Here is a 19,730-nt window from a genome sequence, read left to right on the forward strand (position 1 = left end):
TTTAACGTCCCATGGTGGAGGAGGAGAATCAAGCAAGAGCCATTACAAACAGGAGTCTTTCTGACACACAGGAATAGGAATATCAAGAAGACTCACAGGGTTGCATTGTGGTCAACACCAAAAGTCACAGGAGATGAGGACAGGGAGATGTGGGTAGGAGCTGGGTACAAAGAGCAGGCAGAGCCTTGAAGTTATTATTTCAATGTCTTTCCTGAGAGTTAGCAGCCACTGGTGGGGTCTGAACAGAGGGCTCTGATGGATACTGTGGAAAGATCAGCTCTGAAAGGGTTCTCTAAAGTCAAAAAGGTGGAAGCCATTATAGAATGTGGAGACTGAAGCCCAGGAACTGAAGCAGGGCAGGGAGCTGAGTGGGGAAACTATAGAACCTAAGAAGAAAGTGGGAGGCCATGGACTGGAGAGAAAGGGAGATTGTAGCATCCTGAGTGGCGAGGAGAAAATGCTGTGTGGAAGGACAGACACCAGAGAGATGAGGTCTGCAACTTTGGGTTAGAATTGGGTGCGTGGATGGTGACATTGACAAGAGAGGTTTTGAGAGGGGTAGAGGAGGAAGCTTGACCCTAGTGGCCTCCAGAAAGAAACGATAGAAAAACTACTCCGTGGAACCCAGCTGTGAGCCAGCAGGGGAGAGAGCCAGAGGGATTCCGGGTAGGTGTGGAACGACACTAAACGAAATGAGAAAAATGGCTGTATTACTTGTTCAAAATTAAAGGGAGAAGAACTGTAAGAGATGTAGTTACAAAAGTGGACAAAAGGCCAAGCTTAGGGTGAGGTGGTAGAGCCAAATTCCAGATCCTAAGTTTAGCTCAGCACAGTGCCAGAATGAGTTGGTATGCCGGAAACCAGACACCGCGCCCCGGGAGCCAGGCCTTTGCCCCTGTAGTGCAGGGTCAGCCTAGGTCGGCCACTGAGAGCGGTGCCCAACTGGTCTTGCACATTCACCTGTCTCCGACAGTTCCCTACTGCTGACTGGGCCATACTGGGCTGCCTCCAGAGGCAGTGGAAAGGGGGTCGACAAAAGGGAGATCGCGGACTAGGGTGATGGCTTTGGGAACCCAGAAAAAGGGCACCACCTGCCTCTATTCCCAGCTGGGTGCACCCTCGGCTCACGTCTCAACTTGCCCGCTGCCGGCCCTGCCCCTCCTCGCCCATTGGGTACTCGGAGCCCAGCCCAGCTTGGACCGTAGCATCCAGGGATCGCCCCAGCACCACAAGGCTCGGAAGTACCAAGGACACGGATGGCGACTGTGGGGCCGCGAACCGGGCCGAACTCAGGAGCGGAGGCTCTGGCGCTGGCGGCAGAGCTCCAAGGCGAGGCCACCTGCTCCATCTGCCTAGAGTTTTTCCGGGAACCGGTGTCGGTCGAGTGTGGCCACAGCTTCTGCCGCGCCTGCATCATGCGCTGCTGGGAGCGTCCGGGAGCTGGGACCGGCACGGTGACCCGCACGCTGCCCTGTCCACTGCCCTGCCCTCAGTGCCGCGAGCCCGCTCGCCCCAGCCAGCTGCGACCCAATAGGCAGCTGGCCGCGGTGGCCTCACTCCTCCGGCGCTTCAGCCTACCCCCCACGGTCCCCGGGGAGAGCGGGACCCCAGCGGTGGCTGCCCCGGCGGCGGCTGCGCGTTGTCCGCAGCACGGAGAGCAACTTAAGCTCTACTGCCAAGACGACGGGCGCGCCATTTGTGTGGTGTGCGACCGCGCCCGCGAGCACCGTTCGCACGCCGTGCTGCCGCTGGAGGAGGCAGTGCAGGAGGCCAAGGTGGGTGTAGGATGTCCCGGAGCTCTGGCTCTGCTCCAGCCCTCCCAGCTCTCCTTGCAGACTGCAGGCGGGGTCCTACAGAAGAGCCCCGTTCTCCTTTTTTCTCTTCCTAAACTGTGGTTTCCCCTCATCTCATCTCGTCCCTCAGAGCCTCATGCCTGGCTGCCTGGGAGACGTCCCCAGGGACTTGACATTTTCTGTCTGTCTCCAACCTCTGTGGTAACTCTGCCCAGGAGAAAGTCTCTGTCACGCCCACACATCCCTTCATTCCTGCAGCGTTCCCAGGGGCGTGGCACTACACAAAGTATTAAGCTCAAAGAGGAACATAGCGGGGTGTCTTGGATTAGGTGGTCTGTCGCAAGAGCTGTGAAGCCCGGGGGTTCTGGGCACTTTTGTCCCTCGCTGGGTAGAGGCACAAGAGGCGTGTGCAGCCCCCAGTCTTTGCTGTCCTGTCGTGCTCCAGTCCTCCTACAAGCATGCTTTCTGTTGCTTGAGAGAAGAGCTGAAGATAAGATGGACTGAAGCAATGTGGGAGTCTTGAGTTTGGGCGCAGATCACGTGGCTGATGCCCTTGAGGAAGCGAGACTCCTCCGGCCTTTGGAAATCTCCTGCATTTGCTCTGCACCGATAGGCTTAGTTTGCAAGGCTATGTTCATCCCACAGTCAGAGATGGTATCAATCCGGTCTCCTGCTCCGAGAGCAGAATCTTGGCTTTCTACTGGGCGGCTCTAAGAAGGTACATGATAGAGTACCCAGAATTTTCTGACCACCATGTCTTCCTTCATACCACAGGAGCTGCTGGATTCCAGGATGAAGGCCTTGAAGAAAGTACTGGAAGACTATGAAGCCTTCAGGTCAACAGAGGAGAGGGAGAGCAAGGAGCTTCTAGTGAGTCCAAGTGTGAAAGACATAGGTTGTGGATGCCCATGGCAGAGAGGGAGAGGGAGAGGGGAAGGGGGAAGAGAAGGGGAAGGGGAGAAGGAGGGGGATGCTCTCTGGGGGCCCATTTTCTAAGTCCTTCATATTCAAATAATCTTTAGGGTGCACAGTCATTCCTAACAAACCAGTTAGGACTTGTGGCCGCATCTTGTAATTGAATGCATTAGTATTTCTTCACAGAAACATGTCATGTTAAGTAGGAACACGATAAGGAACCACACATGAGCCTGAGGCATGTTTTGCCACAGAAAAAAAAAGGGGGCGGGGGTGGGGATGTTTTCTTTTCGGAGCTTTAATTTAAGAATTCGAGATTTGGGCCTGGAGAGAAGGTTCATCCGTTAAGAGCACTGACTGCTTTTCCATGGGTCCAAAGTTCAATTCCCAGCAACCACATGGTGGCTCACAATCATCTGTAATGGGATCCGATCCGATGTCCTCTTCTGGTGTGTCTGAAGGCAGCTACAGTGTTAGTATACATAAAGTTAAAGGAAAGGAAAAAAAAAAATAGAGGTTCCTGGCTGGGCAGTGGTGGCACAGGCCTTTAATCCTAGTACATTGGAGGCGAGGCAGGCAGACCTCTGTGAGTTCCAGGCCAGCTTGGTCTTCAGAGTGAGCTCTAGGACAACCAACACTGCACAGAGAAACCCTTGGTGCTTAAAGGAGAAAACGCTGGTGCTGAGGAGGATCGGAGCTCTTCCTGGTAGAGGACTGTGGCTTGGGGACTTGTTTTGTTTACTATGGACAAACATGAATCACTGTCATTTTCTACCTCACAAATTCAGTTCTTAGCTCAATAAAAGGTGCTAGAAGAATGAAAGGAACCATTGGTGCCTTTTAAGGCAAAGTGATTTGTTTATGAAGCTGGGAATTAGAAAGCCTGGAGAACCGTCTTACTTTAAAAAAAAATCTATTTATTTGTGTTTCTATTGTTGGATTCATGTGCTGCTGTCTGCTTGTAAAGGTCTAAGGGCCATTTTGTGTCAGTTCCTGAACTCAAACTCGAGGTAAATTCTAGGGGTTGAACTGGGTTTATCCAACTAGCTTAAATCTATGGATTGAATTGCCAGACTTAGACCTGTTAAGGTATAGAAGCCCCAAACCCTTATTCTTTAGGTTGGGAAGGAGAAACTATGGAGCTCAGATACCCAAGCTCCTCTCTGGGCTCTTTGTGGTTGTTATTATTGGTGTTTGTCTGCTTGCTTGAGACAAGGTCTCTCTCTATAGTAAAGGACTTGCTACATAGACAAGGCTGGCCTCAAACCTACAGAGATCCACAAACCTCCTTAGTGCTGGATTGTGAGCCACCATGGCTGACTCTTCCCTTACTCTTTTCCATTTTTTTTTAAGGATAAATTTTATGTATAAGAATACACCGTAACAGGGCTGGGGATTTAGCTCAGTGGTAGAGTGCTTACCTAGGAAGCGCAAGGCCCTGGGTTCGGTCCCCAGCTCTGAAAGAAAAAAAAGAGCAAAAAAAAAAAAAAAAAAAAGAATACACCGTAACTATAGAATAGGGCATCAGAGACCATTACGGATGGTTGTGAGCCACCATGTAGTTCCTGGGAATCAAACTCAGGCCTCTAGAGGAACAGTCAGCACACTTAATCCCCGAGCCATCTCTCTAGCCCTCTCTCCTTACTCTTAATTGCTTTTCTATCTGCATCCATTGGACAGCCCAGACTTGTGCATCTGACCATTCATTTCCCAAAGCAGAGTTCACCCACGCAGACCTTTGTTCCACCTCTGCTAGGGAAAGGAAGAGGGGCATAGTTCTTTGGTTTGCATCTGGGATGAAGGGGACATTTTCTATGGTTTGGGCAACTTCGAAGCCTCTGACCTCCTCCCCACGACATTGTTTAGCACCTCCCATCCCTGCCCTTTGCCAAACCCTCCCCTAGCCTATCCAAAGTAGGGCCTTTCACAGCCAGGTCATTGTTCTACCACTGAGCCATGTGCCCCTCATTCTGCTTGCCGTACAGCAACTTTCACCTGAAAAGTGCCCTTACCCTAGGGGTCATCCAGTATTGTCTACAGGCTTTTTAGTCGTCAGCACTTCGAGTGCCATTGGCATTTAGTGGCAGGGGTCTTAGGTGTTAGATATCCCAGAATACAGAGGGAAGCCATCAGAGCCAGGAATTATCTGGCCCTAAGTGTCGATAACATCGAGACTTTAAACTTCTGTTTCCAGTTTTCTTGGTCTGTTAGTCACACAGTATCATCAACCACATGCTTTTTAAGGAATACAGGCCTGGTGGTGGTGGCCTGAGCAGAGGCAGGCAGCTCTCTGTAAGTTCGAGAGCAGCCTGGACAGAGAGCCCAGGCTATACAAAGAAACTGAAAAACAAAACCAAAGAATAGCATTTAGAGTTTAGCTGGGTATGGCAGCTCATGCATTTAATCCCGGTGTTTAGGAGACAGAAGCAGATGGTTATCCATGAGTTTGAGACCAGCCTGGTCTCCATAGTGAATTCCAGGGCAGCCGGGACTATATAGGCAGCAACAATAATAAACAGTTATTCGGTTTACAGTTCTAGAGGCTGGACAGCCTAAAGAGGTGGTGCCCATAGCTGCCCCAGCACTTCACGAGAGCTGTCTTACTGAACCAAAACAAGACGGAGGGCATCCTGTGGCAAGACAGAGGGAATAGGATCTCAGGGTTTTCACTCCCCTATTCCCTTCCTCCGCATCTTCCTCCGCTCTCGTTTTTTAAAGGTGGTGTTGTTAACTGTGTCTTGTGTGCCAGGAGGAAGGAGAGAGAATACACCAGTGGGTTGGTAAAACTGCAAAGTCTTTTATCATTCACTCCACACAAGCCAGGTCACTGCTCCATCAGGGACACCACACAAGGCCTTGGTTTCCCTGGCAGTGTGAAGTAGGGGCTGAAGCTGGGTTCATAAGCAGAAAAACCGCAAGCATCTGTGCCAAGTTATAGTTACAATTCTCACCATCAGAATTTGGGGATTAGGCTACGTGTTTCACCACTGTCAACTGATGCAAAATGTAAGCTTTCTAGACCAACAGATTCATCTGTTTTGTTTTGTGGTTAGGAACAGGAATGATGTTTTGAGGAACTATTGTTGCTTTGCCAGTACCCAACTGTGCCTCATTATGTAGCTCAGGTTGGCCTGGAACTTGCTAGGTAGTCCAGTCTGGCCATGTATTTGCAAAGCCTCATTCTCCTGAGTGCTATAAATATAGATAGTCACCACCAGGCACAGAGAGACAGAGAGCTGTTTTGAGAAACACTTTTGCTTGGGTTGTTCCCTTGGGAGTCAACACCATATGGTTAGCAGAAGAACAGAATTTAAATTCAGACCACCCTGCCTTAAAATCTTAGCTTAACAATTACGAGGATGGGGTTTCCTCACCCTGAAATGGAATTGGAAGTGTGCTGACCTCATTGGGTCAGGGCGAGCGAACTAAAGTGTTCTTTGCTGCTGCTGCTCAATGTCTGATTATGGAAATGAGGCAGATGTATTGTGAGAAGCCTTGGGACCTACGATCTGAACCCAGGGCTCCTGACTTTACTTTTTCCACAGTCTCCTCTTTTACCCATCTCCCTTCTTCTAATAGCTGGGAGAGGAGCTCTCATAATTGAGCTTGTCTGATGAGGACAGGGTGCTTGCTTGGTGATAGCCATAAGAGTCCTTGTTTACTGTATTGGAATTTTGCTACACAAATGTGTCTGTAAGTAGAATAGTACATCTAGACCTGAAAAGCCCTGAGTCTGATAACGGGAAGAGAGGAATGTCGGGTTTGCACGGCGCATTCACTCAGTGCCGAGCGGCCGTGCTGCCACCTCCGCTAACAGGAAGCTTTCTTCTCCTCTCCTTTCGAGTTCTGCATTTCAAGGTCGCATTTCCGTTTGTAGGCAGCGTGTCCCAGGAGAGGAGATAAGAAGCCAAGCAGATAAGGAGTCAGGTGCAGTGGTCAGGGGACCCTTGCAGCTCTGGCTGACCAGCAGACTGCTTCGGCAGCCTTGAGAGATAACCAGGAACCTCTTTATCTATACAGGTTTCACACACACAGACCAGTGATTATCTGAGAAGTACAGATCATGTGTTTTGATTTTTCATTACATGGTTGATGTTAACAAGTCCAGTCACAACTAGAAAGCGCAAACAGAACAGGTTTTACCTTTTACTGTCAGCCCTAGAACTCCAATGTAAAGAATCTAAAGAATGTCTCCTCCAAAGCAGACACATTTATTATACGATGGTCTGCTTTCAGGCTGGCAGTGTTTGCAGTTTTAGAGCACTCTAGGCAAACAGAAAATGTCTGGACAGGTCTTTTTCTGAGTAGCAAACACTAATACTTAGTACTTTTTACTATATGGTTCCATCGTCTACCCAATAAAGTAGGGAAAGCTTATTGTAGTCAATCTATCTCGCTTACTGAGTTCTGTTCCTCCATGGCTGTACCATATATGATACCCCTATCTTTACATTTTCAGAGAGTTCTAATCGTGTTGTAGAAAGAGGCCTCAAATCTGTAACCTATTCTCCTGGCCAGTCAGAGTTTGTCAATGGTCTCAGTTTACCCTGCACCAGTTACTAAGGTAGAAGAGTCTAGGTCTTAAGAGATGCCAGGGGGCTGGAGAGATGACTCAGTGGTTAAGAGCACTGAACTACTCTTCCGAGGTCCTGAGTTCAAATCCCAGCAACCACATGGTGGCTCACAACCATCTGTAATGGGATCTGATGCCTTCTGAAGACAGCCATGATATACTTATATATAATGAATAAAATAAATCTTTAAAAAAAAAGCTATCTTAATTAATATACAGTATGCATGTATGGGTGTGTCTCACTGGAGAAGCAACCCTGCCCTGGAGAATGCCTCCTCCAAGTCCTGTCTTAATGTCTTGTCCAAGTGTCTTCCCCTCTAAGTCATGTGCCAACTTCTCTTCCCATGACAGAAGCAGATGGCAGCAGAGAAAGAGAAGGTAGGGGCAGAGTTCCAAGCCCTGCGGGCCTTCCTGGTGGAGCAGGAGGGTCGACTTCTAAGTCGACTGGAAGTACTGTCCCGGGAAGTGACACAGAAGCAGAATGAGAACCTGGCCCAGCTGGAGGGTGACATCACTCAGCTGTCCAAACTCAGCAGCCAGATCCAGGAGACAGCTCAGAAGCCGGACATAGAATTCCTCCAGGTGACGCAGGCTCAGTCAGAGCCTTGAGGCATTTGTCCTCGGCTGAAGGAGAGGCTGCTGGAGAACAACCAGACCCTGGGAGAAAGGGGATTGGAGGAAGGGGTACTGAATCTCCTGGGATTGGAAGGCTAGCCAGGATATGATAAAATTTCATGATTATAAGCCATTATAGTTTATTTTACATTATTCAGAGGCCAAAGTCTCTGAAGACAGTCCTTACAAAGCTACCTGTAATTCATGTTAACATGCTTTATGATATTCTATTTTATTAAGAAATAATAGTTGGGGGGGTTGGGGATTTAGCTCAGTGGTAGAGCGCTTGCCTAGCAAGCCCAAGGCCCTGGGTTCAGTCCCCAGCTCCGAAAAAAAAGAAAAAAAAAAAAAAGAAATAATAGTTGGGGCTGGAGAGATGTCGCAACAGTTAAGAGCACTGGCTGCTTGATCCCCAACGACACACACTTTGTGGCTCAGCACTAGGAAAGGACCATGATCACACAGGACACACCAAGACCAAGTTCTCAGCACAAAGGGGCAAAGGGGATGAGAGGCAAAGACAGGAGACAGAGGATGAGGGAGAAGGGAAAAGAACAAGGAAGAAGGGGAAGGGATATTTGCCTTAAGGGACAAACACCAGCCTCTGGATGGAAAGGAGACAGGGCTGTAGGCAAATGGCAGTTTATAAAGGGAACGGGGAAGGGGAGTTAAGAGGGTAGTAGGGCGGGGAGGAAGGGGTAGAGAAATAGAGTGGAGGCTGACCCAGCACATGGAGAGAAGCGGGGGAAGAATGGGAAGAGAAGGGACAAAAGGGACAAGAGAGAGCAGAGGAGGCAGGAGCAAGCGCAAGAGAGTGAGGAGTCCCTTTTATAGTGTCAGGCAACTGTGGGAGTAGAGCTTAGATAGAATACTTTGATAACTGGACCTTGGTGGTCAGCTTTAGGAGGAGGGAGTAGCCAGTAAGGGAGAGGGAGAGGGAGTAGACCTTGGTGGCTAACCTCATGGGGAGGAAGTGGCCAATAGGGGAGTAGACCTTGGTGACTAGCTTTAGAGATGTAATCTGTGGTTCACAAGGGAGAGGGAAGGGGGCAGGGGGAAGGGCAAAGCCTTCCAGAGCCAAGTTTGTCATGCTCTGGCCTATAGAGCCTTTCAACCTGTAACTCAGTTTCATGTGATCTGACACCCCCTTCTGGCCTCCATGGGCCCAGGGGATGCACAGACATACACACGCAGGCAAAACACCCATGCACACGAACACTTTTACAAATAATTAATTTTAAAAAGTAGTCACCAGACCAAGCATAGTAGCATGCGCCTTCGATCCCAGCTCTCCATTTTCGGATATGTGCTGCCGAAGCAAGCACTCGGGAAGCAGGGGCCGGCAGAGCTCTGTGTATTTGAGATGAGCCTGGTGGAAATAGTGAATTCCAGGACAGCCAGAGCTTCGTAAGGAGGCCCTGCCTCAAGAAAAACAAACAAAAACCTGAACAAACAACCACAAAAGGCCACCAGCATATTCAGATAAACTTCACAAACCACAAGAAAGTCAAGCATAAAAGACAGAAAAGACACTGAGGCACTGCCCAGTGTGGTGATGTGCACTTTTGGATCCCAGCACTTGGGAAGTGGGAGTAGGAGTATCATGAGTTCAAGACCACCCTCTGTTCCATATGGAGACCAGCCTCAGACTGAGACGGGGAGACCAACCTTAGATCTGAGAGTCTGTTTCAAACAAACCAACCAAACGAAACTCAAAAAGACATTGTAGCTTGTTTGGGCTGGTAACCATGCTAGCAGTAAACACTGGGTCTTGTCAGATGGCCCCAGGGACTATTTTTTACCATAAAAACTTTGCATATCTGTGAGGGAGGGAGTTGACTGTGGTAACATCCAGTAGCCAGCCACAGCTGGAAACCAGTGTCACCTGTGTTTAGTTGGGGGGGGGGTGGTGGTGGTGGCTTATTTTCTGTGTGTCAGGTAAGGGGCAGTCACGTTTTCTCAAAGGTGAATGGAGGTTATACGATGTTGACTTGATTTTCTTCCGTGTTTTCTTCCAGGAGTTCAAAAACACATTAAGCAAGTGAGTGAACTTCACACTTTCTAGTGCCTTTCCAAGTTGCTTTGTTTTCTCATCAAAACTTTCCCCTTTTAACCTAATGTCATCTCTCCCCTTCTGACCCGACGACTGCTACTTCCTTACCTGGGTACCTTTTGAGGCAACGGCCCACTTACCTAGCTGTGGGAATCCCTGTGTAAATTTGGATTTCCTGTTTTCTCTTACTGGAAGCAACTGGGAAGGTGGGGTGGAGGGGAATGAATAAGATTGTTTGCTTGACGATAGTCTCATCAAAGGCAGTTCTCCAATCATGTAAACTCCCTACCACAAGCCCCACCTCCTAAAAGTTGTGATATCCTCCAATAGGGACACAAGGCAATCAAGCCTTTATCACATAGGTCTTTAGGATTACGTGTATCTAAGCTATAGCACCAGCCTGGTTACCGTGGAGCAGTAGGAGTGGGATGCTGTTCTTGGGACTTCCTCTGGGGTCTCGTCCTGCAGGTGCAGCAGTGTGCCCAGCTCCAAGCCAACCACAGTCTCATCCGAGATGAAGAATAAAGTGTGGAATGTTTCCCTCAAGAGCTTCGTTTTAAAAGGATTGCTGAAAAAGTTCAAAGGTAGGGGCCTGGGTGCGGGCTGGGCCAGGTAGTGTTGGGTGGAGGGGGATGGGTTCCTGGTAGTTCATAGGACCTAAAGCTATGTCTTTCTTGAACTGAGAAGAGGAAACAGGAGTTGGGGCTTAGCAAAGTCAGATTGAGCATCCTGCTTCCTATAGGGTAGCATAGGAGTACTATAGAATACTGGTGGCAGGAAGAAAGCTAAAGGGGCGAGGGGCAGGTCAGACCAGTTCTAGACAATAGAGGGAAAGAAGGATCTAGGACACTTGGGTGGGTGGGGGGGTTCCCTCCTTCCTATTCTCTGGTCTTGGCTCTGTACAGGTAACTCAGCCTCTGGAGTATCTGGGGTCAGACAAGTTATAAGTGTGGGAACAGAGGAGGTTCCCTGGCCGGGCAGTCTCCTACTTTGTACACATTTGCTGTGCTTTGTCTTTCTGTAGAGGATCTCCAGGGAGAGCTGGAGAAAGAAGAGAAAGGTACGAACTGTGATCACAACTGTGAGTGCAAGGCTGACCACGTAGGGAGCCCGCTCCCTGCCAGAGTCTGTCTCTCAGGGCTTTACAGATGGTTGCTTGACCCTGTGCCTGTCCACCTCAGTGACTGTTACTCTGCCCCCATCCCAATCCATGGTTGACATCTTTTAGCCCTCAGATGGTAGTGGGACCTTTTGGCTCATAGGCAGAGAGGGTGGTCTGCATCAGGAATGAGTTGGCCTCAGGTTGCTCGGGGGCAGAGAAATCTCAATTTCCTGGATTAACCTACTCTTACCTCCACATCTAAACAGATGAAGATCTCTTCTGGGGTTGGGGGTTTTGTGTGTGTGTGTGTGTGTGTGTGTGTGTGTGTGTGTGTGTGTGTGTGTGTGATGAGCAAGAAGGTAGATACGTGTCATTATATAACAAAAGCTATATTTTATTACACCGAGAGTCACCACACAATGTTCGTTCTCTGAAGTCCTAACTGCTGTCCTAAGCCTATCTTCGCAAGGCTGCTCTCACCTCTAGGACATATCTTAGCTGAAAGTCAGGTCCAGTTTCTAACAGAAGTCTCAGTTTAAGGGTTGTGACCCACCCTGTGGTCACTGGGAATTGAACTCAGGACCTCTGGAAGAGCAGTCAGTGCTCTTAACCACTGAGCCATCTCTCCAGCCACTCCACCCTGTCCCTCCTCACCCCACCCCGGCCGCTCCCCTCCTCCACTCCAAGCTATTTTTGTGTCTAACAGGCATTTAAAAAAAAAAAACAAAAAACAAAACTATGGTCATTACAGGGTGACAGTGGAAACAAAGGGAGCCTATAGAGATCTGAGGTGTATGATCCAACACTGAAGGGAAGGAAGCAAAGGCCCAGGGTTTACCTTCGTAGGACCCAGTAATGAATGGCACCTTTCAGTCATTAAGCCCTCAGTCCTCAGTGGATCTAACCTCACTGCATATCAGGTCCTGACTTATGAGGCGCCCTCCTTGCTGCTTCTAGAATGCACCAATCACATACGAACTTCAGGGCCTTTGCACTGCCCTGGCCATCCCTTGGCCAGGGTCAGATTTTCCTGACATAAAGCTGGTTTCCTCACTTCCTTTAGATCTTTGCTCTAACATACCCTTCCAGTGAGGCTTTCCCGGCTACTGTAGTTGAAATTACACTTTGCTCTCCAGATCTCTCTTACCTTCTGCTGATCATCCACTGCCTATCTCACAGAGTTGGGGAGAAAGTAACAAAGGGGCAAAGGTTGTTCACATGCCTTGATCTCTGTGGTATTTCAGGGTGATGTCGTCGTCACAGTTTTATTGCTAATGTCTATTGTGAAGAGACAGCACAGCCAAGTCACTCTTATAAAGGAAATCATTTAACTGGGGGCTGGCTTACAGTGTCAGAAAGTTAGTTCATGATCATCATGGTTGGAAGTGGACAGGCATGGTACTGTTGGCTGAGAGCTTTGCACTAGGATCTGCAGGCTGCAGGCAGAGAGAGAGGGAGAGGGAGAGGGAGAGAGGGAGGGGAAGATGGAGAGAGGAAGAGGAAGAGGAAAAGGGAGGAGCACTTGATTGCTTGATTCTGGCTTCTGGGCCTGGACCTGGGCCTGATTTGGACTTTTGAAACTTCACAGCTCAATTCCAGTGTCACACCTCCAACAAGGCACACCTCCTAATCCTTCCCAAACAATTCTTCTCTCTGATAACTTAAATTCAAATATATGAGCCTATGGGAGCCATTCTCATTCAAATCACTACAGGGGGCCTGGGAAAAGTCCTACAATTGTGTTCGCAGCTCAGTATACTTTGTAGCTTTTTGTTTTGACAGTTTTCAGACACACCCAAATGGAGAGAGAAAAGCATAATGCACGCCACACATGTTCATGTCATGGGTCTTCAACTGTCAATTGGTGAACAGTTTTCACAGACATTGTGTCCAGTTTTACACTAAACCAAAGACGCTGTGTTTTCACAAATATTTCAGAATGTGTTATCTCTAAGGAGACAGCTATTTTTACCCTTTTTTTTTTTTCCAGAGCTGGGGACCGAACCCAGGGCCTTGCGCTTGCTAGGCAAGCGCTCTATCACTGAACTAAATCCCGAACCCCCGAGATATAGCTATTTTTCTTTTTCTTTTTTTTTTTCCGGAGCTGGGGACCGAACCCAGGGCCTTGAGCTTGCTAGGCAAGCGCTCTATCACTGAGCTAAATCCCCAACCCCCGAGTTAGCTATTTTTAAAATAGTATTTATTTATCGCTTCTCGGCCTTTTGGCTAAGATCATGTGTAAAATAGTATTTATTTAACGTATTCAGACACACCAGAATAGGGGATCCCATTAAAGATGGCTGTGAGCCACCATGTGGTTGCTGGGAATTGAACTCAGAGCCTCTGGAAGAACAGTCAGAGCTCTTAACCTCTGAGCCATGTCTCCAGCCGAAGACAGCTATTTCTAATTTAATTTAATTTTGTATTTTTAAAGGCAGCTCTCACTGTACAGCCCTGGCTGGTCTGGAGCTGACTGCGACCACCAGACTTGCTCCCAGTTCACAGACATCCCCCTGCCTTTCCCTCCTAGGTGCATAGGGTGGACCCCCACATCAGACGAGAGACAGACTTTTTAAAACCATAACCATCACACCTAGAGAAAGTGATGATGCCTTCTTGTAACTAATTTTCAAATTCCCCCAAATGTCTTTGTTTTGGAACAGGATCTCTTATAACCCTTGCTGGCCTCAGGCTGGCTGTGTAACTGAGGCTGGCCTTGAACTCCCGATTCTTCTGTTCTCAGACCTAAGCTCAGGCTTTCTTTCTGTCAAGGCTTCACAATTATCCTTGAAATCAGATTTGCTGACCTGCTCAAGTTGAGATCCAAACCATGCCCACTCTATTTCTTAAATTTAAATAAGTGTCCGTTAAAGATTTTAATACAGGTTTGTTAAATTGGAGAGAGAGAGAGAGAGAGAGAGAGAGAGAGAGAGAGAGAGAGAGAGAGAGAGAGGGAAAGTAGCTAGCTGGTGTGGAGGGAGGAGGGTTGACGGGTGACGGGAAGGGAATATACCGTGAGTGTAAAGACTGTGCAAGCAATGCGTGTGAAGACAGCCTTCCTTTTCTCTCTCCTCAGTGGAACTCTCTTTGGACCCGGACACGGCCAATCCCCGCCTCATCTTGTCCTTGGATCTAAAGAGCGTACGTCTAGGACAGCGCGCCCAGGACTTGCCTAACCATCCTCGCCGCTTCGATACCAACACCCGCGTTTTGGCGTCCTGTGGTTTCTCCTCAGGGCGACATCACTGGGAGGTGGAAGTGGGCTCCAAGGATGGCTGGGCTTTCGGTGTGGCCCGCGAGAGCGTGCGTCGCAAGGGTCTCACACCCTTTACCCCCGAGGAGGGCGTCTGGGCTATGCAACTCAACAATGGGCAATACTGGGCGGTGACCAGCCCAGAGAGGACGCAGCTCAACTGTGGGCAGCTGTCGCGGGTGAGGGTGGCTCTGGACCTTGAGGTGGGAGCAGTGTCCTTCTATGCAGTGGAGGACATGCGCCACCTTTACACCTTCCGTGTCAACTTCCAGGAGCGAGTGTTCCCCCTTTTCTCTGTTTGTTCTACTGGCACCTACTTGAGAATCTGGCCTTGAAGCTCTCTGTCGGGCTTCCTAGGAGGGGACAGGATAGCGGTGAACTCTCCCCCGTGAGTCTGAGGTTCTTTATCTTGGACCTTCCTTCACACCCCCTACTTCAGCTGCCTAAGAAGGCACAGAGCACAACATAGGCTCCGAAGGCTGACTAAGCAAAGAGACGCTATGGGTAACTAATTGCACAGCGAAGAGATACCTTGGACCCTTGGCGCCTGCTGGCCCCTTGTAATGTTCCTGCAAATTGTGTCTGAACTATGGAAGAGGGGTCGCTCCCTGGCACAAAAGCCCAGCTTTAAGCAAAGGTGCTTCCTACCACGAGGGCTTACTGCCTTGTTTCAGAAGGGTCCCTGTTTACACAGAACAATGTCAAAGACTGGTACCCTTGCACAGGGTGTGGTTTGGCCTTGGGCCCATCGCGTATTACTTTACATTTGTGACAACTGCAGGCTCTGCCTGGAGAGGTCCCTGAGTCTCCCGGATCCAGCTGGCCTGGCTGGGTTGTTTATTCAGGGAGCAGCATCGTGATTCCCCAATTAGAAGCCAGTCTAGCTGGATCTGAACGGAGACTCCCGACAAGAGGTCGGAACTACAGTATACACATATGAGCACATCGCTGTTCCCCGGCACTCTTTGTGTGCATCCTTTACAACACTGGCTGCCAACGTGCGGTCACAGATGCCTTAAGCCTCACATTTTCCTTTGGGTAAGGAGATCAGAGGTTCTGGAACTGTGAAATACAAGTTGATACTTAGGCGTTTACAGGTGCAGCTAGCACCAGGGTGGAGATGGACGCAGCACAAGGGCAGTCTTGACAAACCCTTTCTGGAACTTTCTAAGTCTACGCAAACACCAGAACATCCTGGTGGCAAGGATTGCTGGGCATCTGCCCTGGAGGGAGTTGGGCAGGCCAGCCTCTTTAGCGGATTGACTGGCTACTGTTGCATAGCGTACACAAAGCTGGGCCAAGAAGGGCGGGAGTGGGCAGTTCCGGGTTCAGTGCTCCACTTGGCAGTGAGAGAAGAGTTGCAGATATAGAGTGCGAGCACATTTCTAGGGATGTCTGGACTCATTCTTGACTCTGTGGTTTGAGTGCAGGAGGATATGCCTGAGTATTGGTTTCTGCTAGAATGATCCCAAGTGTCCTGTATTTGAGGTGTGGGAGCCTGTGTGGTTTGGGGGGAAGGTTATGGAGAGGGCGTTTATGAGGAGCTGGATTGGGGTTAACCGATGGAAACATCCACACAAAAACAGTTTCCCCCTTCCTCTGAAATCATGAGGACCAGATTTAGGATTCCAGCACCCATGTAACAGGCATCGTGCCTTGCAAAATACCCAGGTCTCCAGCTTCAAGGGATATGACGTCCTCTTTTGGTCGCTGTATGCACACCTCCGAGCCCGTGTGCATACATGTGTGTATACATTCACACAGATCAACGCGTTTGTCTTAGTTAAGGTGTTATTGCTGTGAACAGACACCGTGACCAATGCAAGTTTTATAAACATTTAATTGGGGCTGGCTTACAGGTTCAGAGGTTCAGTCCATTATCATCAAGGCAGGAGGAGCATGGCAGCATCCAGGAAGGCATGGTGCAGGAGGAGCTGAGTTCTACATCTTCACCAGAAGGAAGCTAGGAACAGACTGAGCATCCTCAGGCAGCTAGGAGAAGGGTCTCCAAGCCCACCCCCACAGTGACAGACTGCCTCCAACAAGGCCACACCTTCTAATAGTGCCACTCCCTGGGTCAAAAATGCAAACCATCACAACATTTAATAAAGCAAAACAAAACAAAAAACCAACAACAAACAAACCCACAGCTTTCACTTCAAAGGGACTAAGAGATAGTTTATTCTGGTGTGGGGAACGTGACAGCCAGCCTTAACCTGAGGACACTGTTACTGCCTGCTCTGTCCTAGTCAGTTGGTGACACTTCCCCTAGAGTGCTCAGAGCTGTGTAATAATTTACATACAATTCTCCTCATAATAGCTAAAGAAACTTAATATGGTACCAGGTATCTCTTAAGGGCCACTGACCTTTGCCCTGGAATGCCCTGAGATCTTAGTGGCCTGCTGGTGAGATCAGAGAAAGATAATGGTGTCCCTGCTCTCTGATTTTGTAAACTCCATCATTGTTATGTGACTAGAGTAAGTGATCTTTTCATTATTATACACAGGAAAAAGAAACAACGGGGGTGGGGGGTGGGGTGGGCAAGCTGGAGAGATGGCTCAGTGGTTAAGAACACTGACTGCTCTTCCATAGGTCCTGAGTTCAGTTCTCAGCAACCACATGGTGGCTCACAACCATCTGTAATGAGATCTAGTGCCCTCTTCTGGTGTGTCTGAAGACAGCTGCAGTGTACTCATATACTTTAAATCATTAAATAAATAAACCTTAAAAAAAAAAAAAGTAAGGGGAGAAAACCAATTTTCCTGCCCAGCTATGAATTCCGTAGATAATTTTAATGGGCACCTTTGGCATCTACCTTTATAAACGCTTCTGTTAGCTCCCTCTGGCACAGCACACTGTTTGTCTCTAAAGCTGCCTTTGGCTATCGGTGAGAATAAACTCATTTAATCTAAATTTGAGTTGCGTCCAAGTCTTTGCATTCAAATGCCACAACACTGGAGTCAAGCCTGCGCGATTAGGTTCTGGGGAACAGATTTAGGTAATTCCAAATACAGTGTTTTTAAAAGATCAGGTCTCACTCTGTATCTTTGGCTGCCCTGGAAGACTGGCCTTGGAACTCAGAGATCCTCCTGACTCTGCCCCTGGGATTAAAGGTGTGTGCCAATCACACTCTGCTTGCATGGCTTTTGGTGATCATTAATTCCCTTTGCATCACTTAATATAACTATGCTTGGAACGACACGATATTGCATGTCACAAAAAGCGGGTTGTTGGGTGTAGGCGTCTTGAGTGTGTGTGAAGCCAGGACTGAGAATGGTGGGCAGCTGTTTATATGTATACATGATTGTGTCTGTCAGAGGGTGGTATTTGTTGAGTAATTATACATTTCTGTATAATGGCTACAATGCGACTACAGTTACTGTGACAATTACTTGGCTACAGGACGACTTAGTGACTTGGCTGCACATGCTCACATGAGACTGTGCATTCGCTCTCTCATCTTTTGGGCATCGCGAGATTTCTAGCATTATTAGATCTCTGAGAATAACTGGCCTATAGCTCAGAAATCTACGACTCTGCACCTTATCTTCACAGAACTCCAGCCCTCAAATGAGTGGCACTCAGGGACCTGCTTCTGGGTTGTACAACTAGTGACCCACCCCATCCAGCTTTACAGAAACCTTAGGGCTGGCTAGCCACCGGGCCGAGGGCTATGGACTGCCGCCACTGCTTTTTATTCTTTCCCAGATTAGGACTCCTGTCCTCCCCTCAGGAGGCCCTTAGGGGCCCTGACAATCTAGGCCATTGCTGGCATTAAGATGTACCATAAGAGTTGGTTGTCTTTTTCAAATTTGCCCATGAGTATAGACCAGGGGACTCTAGGGCTTTGCCCTGTTCTCTATTGAGCACCTCTGAGGAACCCGACTGCTGTTGTCACCACCAGCCCGTCTCAGGTACCACCTTGACATCTCTGATTTGGCGGCTTGTAATTCTGTCGACTGTTGCCACTCGATTGAAAAACTAAGATTAGATTTTATTTCCCAACTTGATGCCAGATTCTGCGGCTGCGCAATGATTGTGATCTTGTTAACTACTCAGGCACAGGAGCCACTTTCGCGACTGGCTCCATAGCTCAGGGGTTAGAGCACTGGTCTTGTAAACCAGGGGTCGCGAGTTCAAATCTCGCTGGGGCCTACCAGTAACTTTTTCACTATTGCAGTCCAGACCAGAACGTGGAGAGAAAAATACTGAAATTGCGTTTCTGTGTCATTTTGTTTCTCATGAAGCCTCAGCCCAGAGTTGAATTCCTGCTTTCTTGAAGTCAGACTCACTGCAAACTTCCTCGTCACGTTCCTGCGTCCAGCGCCATTTTCCTGCTGTGCCTCGGTTATACGCTCTTACTGAGGTCACTCGCCCTAACTCCCTGTCGCCCCACTCGGCTAGGCTGTCTTGCACGTTTACAGCTCGAACCCACTTCCCCTTTCCCGACGTAGAGCTTTGCACCCGTGCTCCCCTTCGCCACTAGGACAGCCTCCGCGTCTCCCGCAGCGCAGGTCACTGTGTCTGCGGCTCTCGCAAGTTGCCAGCCAGGGCGGCGTTTCGCGAGACTGTAGGTCTCGGTCACCTCCTTGTGGAATTAAAGAAAGGAAAACGCAAGTAAGGAAACGCCCACTTTCCTAACATCTGGCCCAACGACTAACTTTGTCATTTTCACTTGATCTTTTAAGAAAAAAGACAAACCCAAAGTGTACAGAAGGAAGGTAAACTCTCAGTTGAATTCTGTGTGGTTGTCCCGCAAGGGCCAGGAGTCAAGCTTCTGTAAGAAATTTCCCTGGGGAGACGGGAACAAAACATATATTCATTCCAGATAGTGCACAAAGAAAGACCAAAGAAACAAAAGATTTTATTTATGACTTGCTTGACAAATGTTCTGCGTAGTCTTTCTTGTGCCAGCTTGGCACACAAAGTAGAGATAGCAGAAAGGAAATAACCTAAATTGAGAAAAATGCCTTCCTAAGATTCCCAATTAGTTACTGATTGGGAAGAGCCTAGCCCATTGTGGATGGTGAGCTGAGCAAGCCAGTAAGCAGCACTCCTTCAAGGCTTCTGCATCAGCTCCTGCCTCCCGGTTCCTGCTGCCCAGTTTCTGTATTCCTTCAGTGATGAACAGTGCTATGGAAGTGTAAACCGAGTAAACCCTTTCCTCTTCAACTTGCTTTTTGGTCATGGTGTTTCTTCATAGCAAGCAGTAACCCTAAGACAGCGAATCTATCAGTTTATAGGGGATTACTCCCAGGACTGTGGGTGGAGGGTTATTTGCGGGGAACATAGCTGACTGAAAAACAGTTGCATCTCTGAAAAACCCATCCCAGCATGGACAGTGAGTGACCCACTAAGGTTACATCCCAGGAGCACCCTACTGCACTTGCAAGCAGCCCCACAAGAGTACTCTCTTGTACTCCAG

The 19,730-nt window shown here is 48.7% G+C and overlaps 1 protein-coding gene and 1 non-coding gene across 3 annotated transcripts; both read left to right on the top strand.

The window, feature by feature from the left end:
- The first annotated feature begins 1,225 nt into the window (after positions 1–1,225).
- On the top strand, positions 1,226–17,218 carry Trim7 (tripartite motif-containing 7). Of its 2 annotated transcripts, none has more exon segments than NM_001398767.1 (7): positions 1,226–1,775; positions 2,568–2,663; positions 7,633–7,863; positions 9,915–9,937; positions 10,418–10,533; positions 10,974–11,009; positions 14,128–17,218. In NM_001398767.1, coding segments are annotated over 7 exon segments (1,533 nt in total). In that variant the 5' UTR covers positions 1,226–1,256; the 3' UTR covers positions 14,640–17,218.
- A 1,169-nt stretch (positions 17,219–18,387) lies between these two features.
- Positions 18,388–18,460, top strand: Trnat-ugu1 (transfer RNA threonine (anticodon UGU) 1). The gene has a single exon. It is a non-coding gene; the product is annotated as a tRNA-Thr (tRNA).
- Positions 18,461–19,730: the final 1,270 nt, after the last annotated feature.

This window comes from Rattus norvegicus, chromosome 10, assembly GCF_021556685.1.
Source record: "Rattus norvegicus strain SHRSP/BbbUtx chromosome 10, alternate assembly SHRSP_T2T, whole genome shotgun sequence".
NCBI lineage: Eukaryota > Metazoa > Chordata > Mammalia > Rodentia > Muridae > Rattus > Rattus norvegicus.

What these genes read in the sequence shown, in the direction of transcription:
- Trim7 (XM_087571637.1), top strand. Translation starts at nt 2,424, where the DNA reads ATGTTCATCCCACAGTCAGAGATG. An exon ending in ATTGCTGAAAAAGTTCAAAG is followed by an intron (nt 10,534 to 10,973) that starts GTAGGGGCCTGG and finishes GTCTTTCTGTAG; the next exon opens with AGGATCTCCAGGGAGAGCTG. An exon ending in GCTGGAGAAAGAAGAGAAAG is followed by an intron (nt 11,010 to 14,127) that starts GTACGAACTGTG and finishes CTCTCTCCTCAG; the next exon opens with TGGAACTCTCTTTGGACCCG.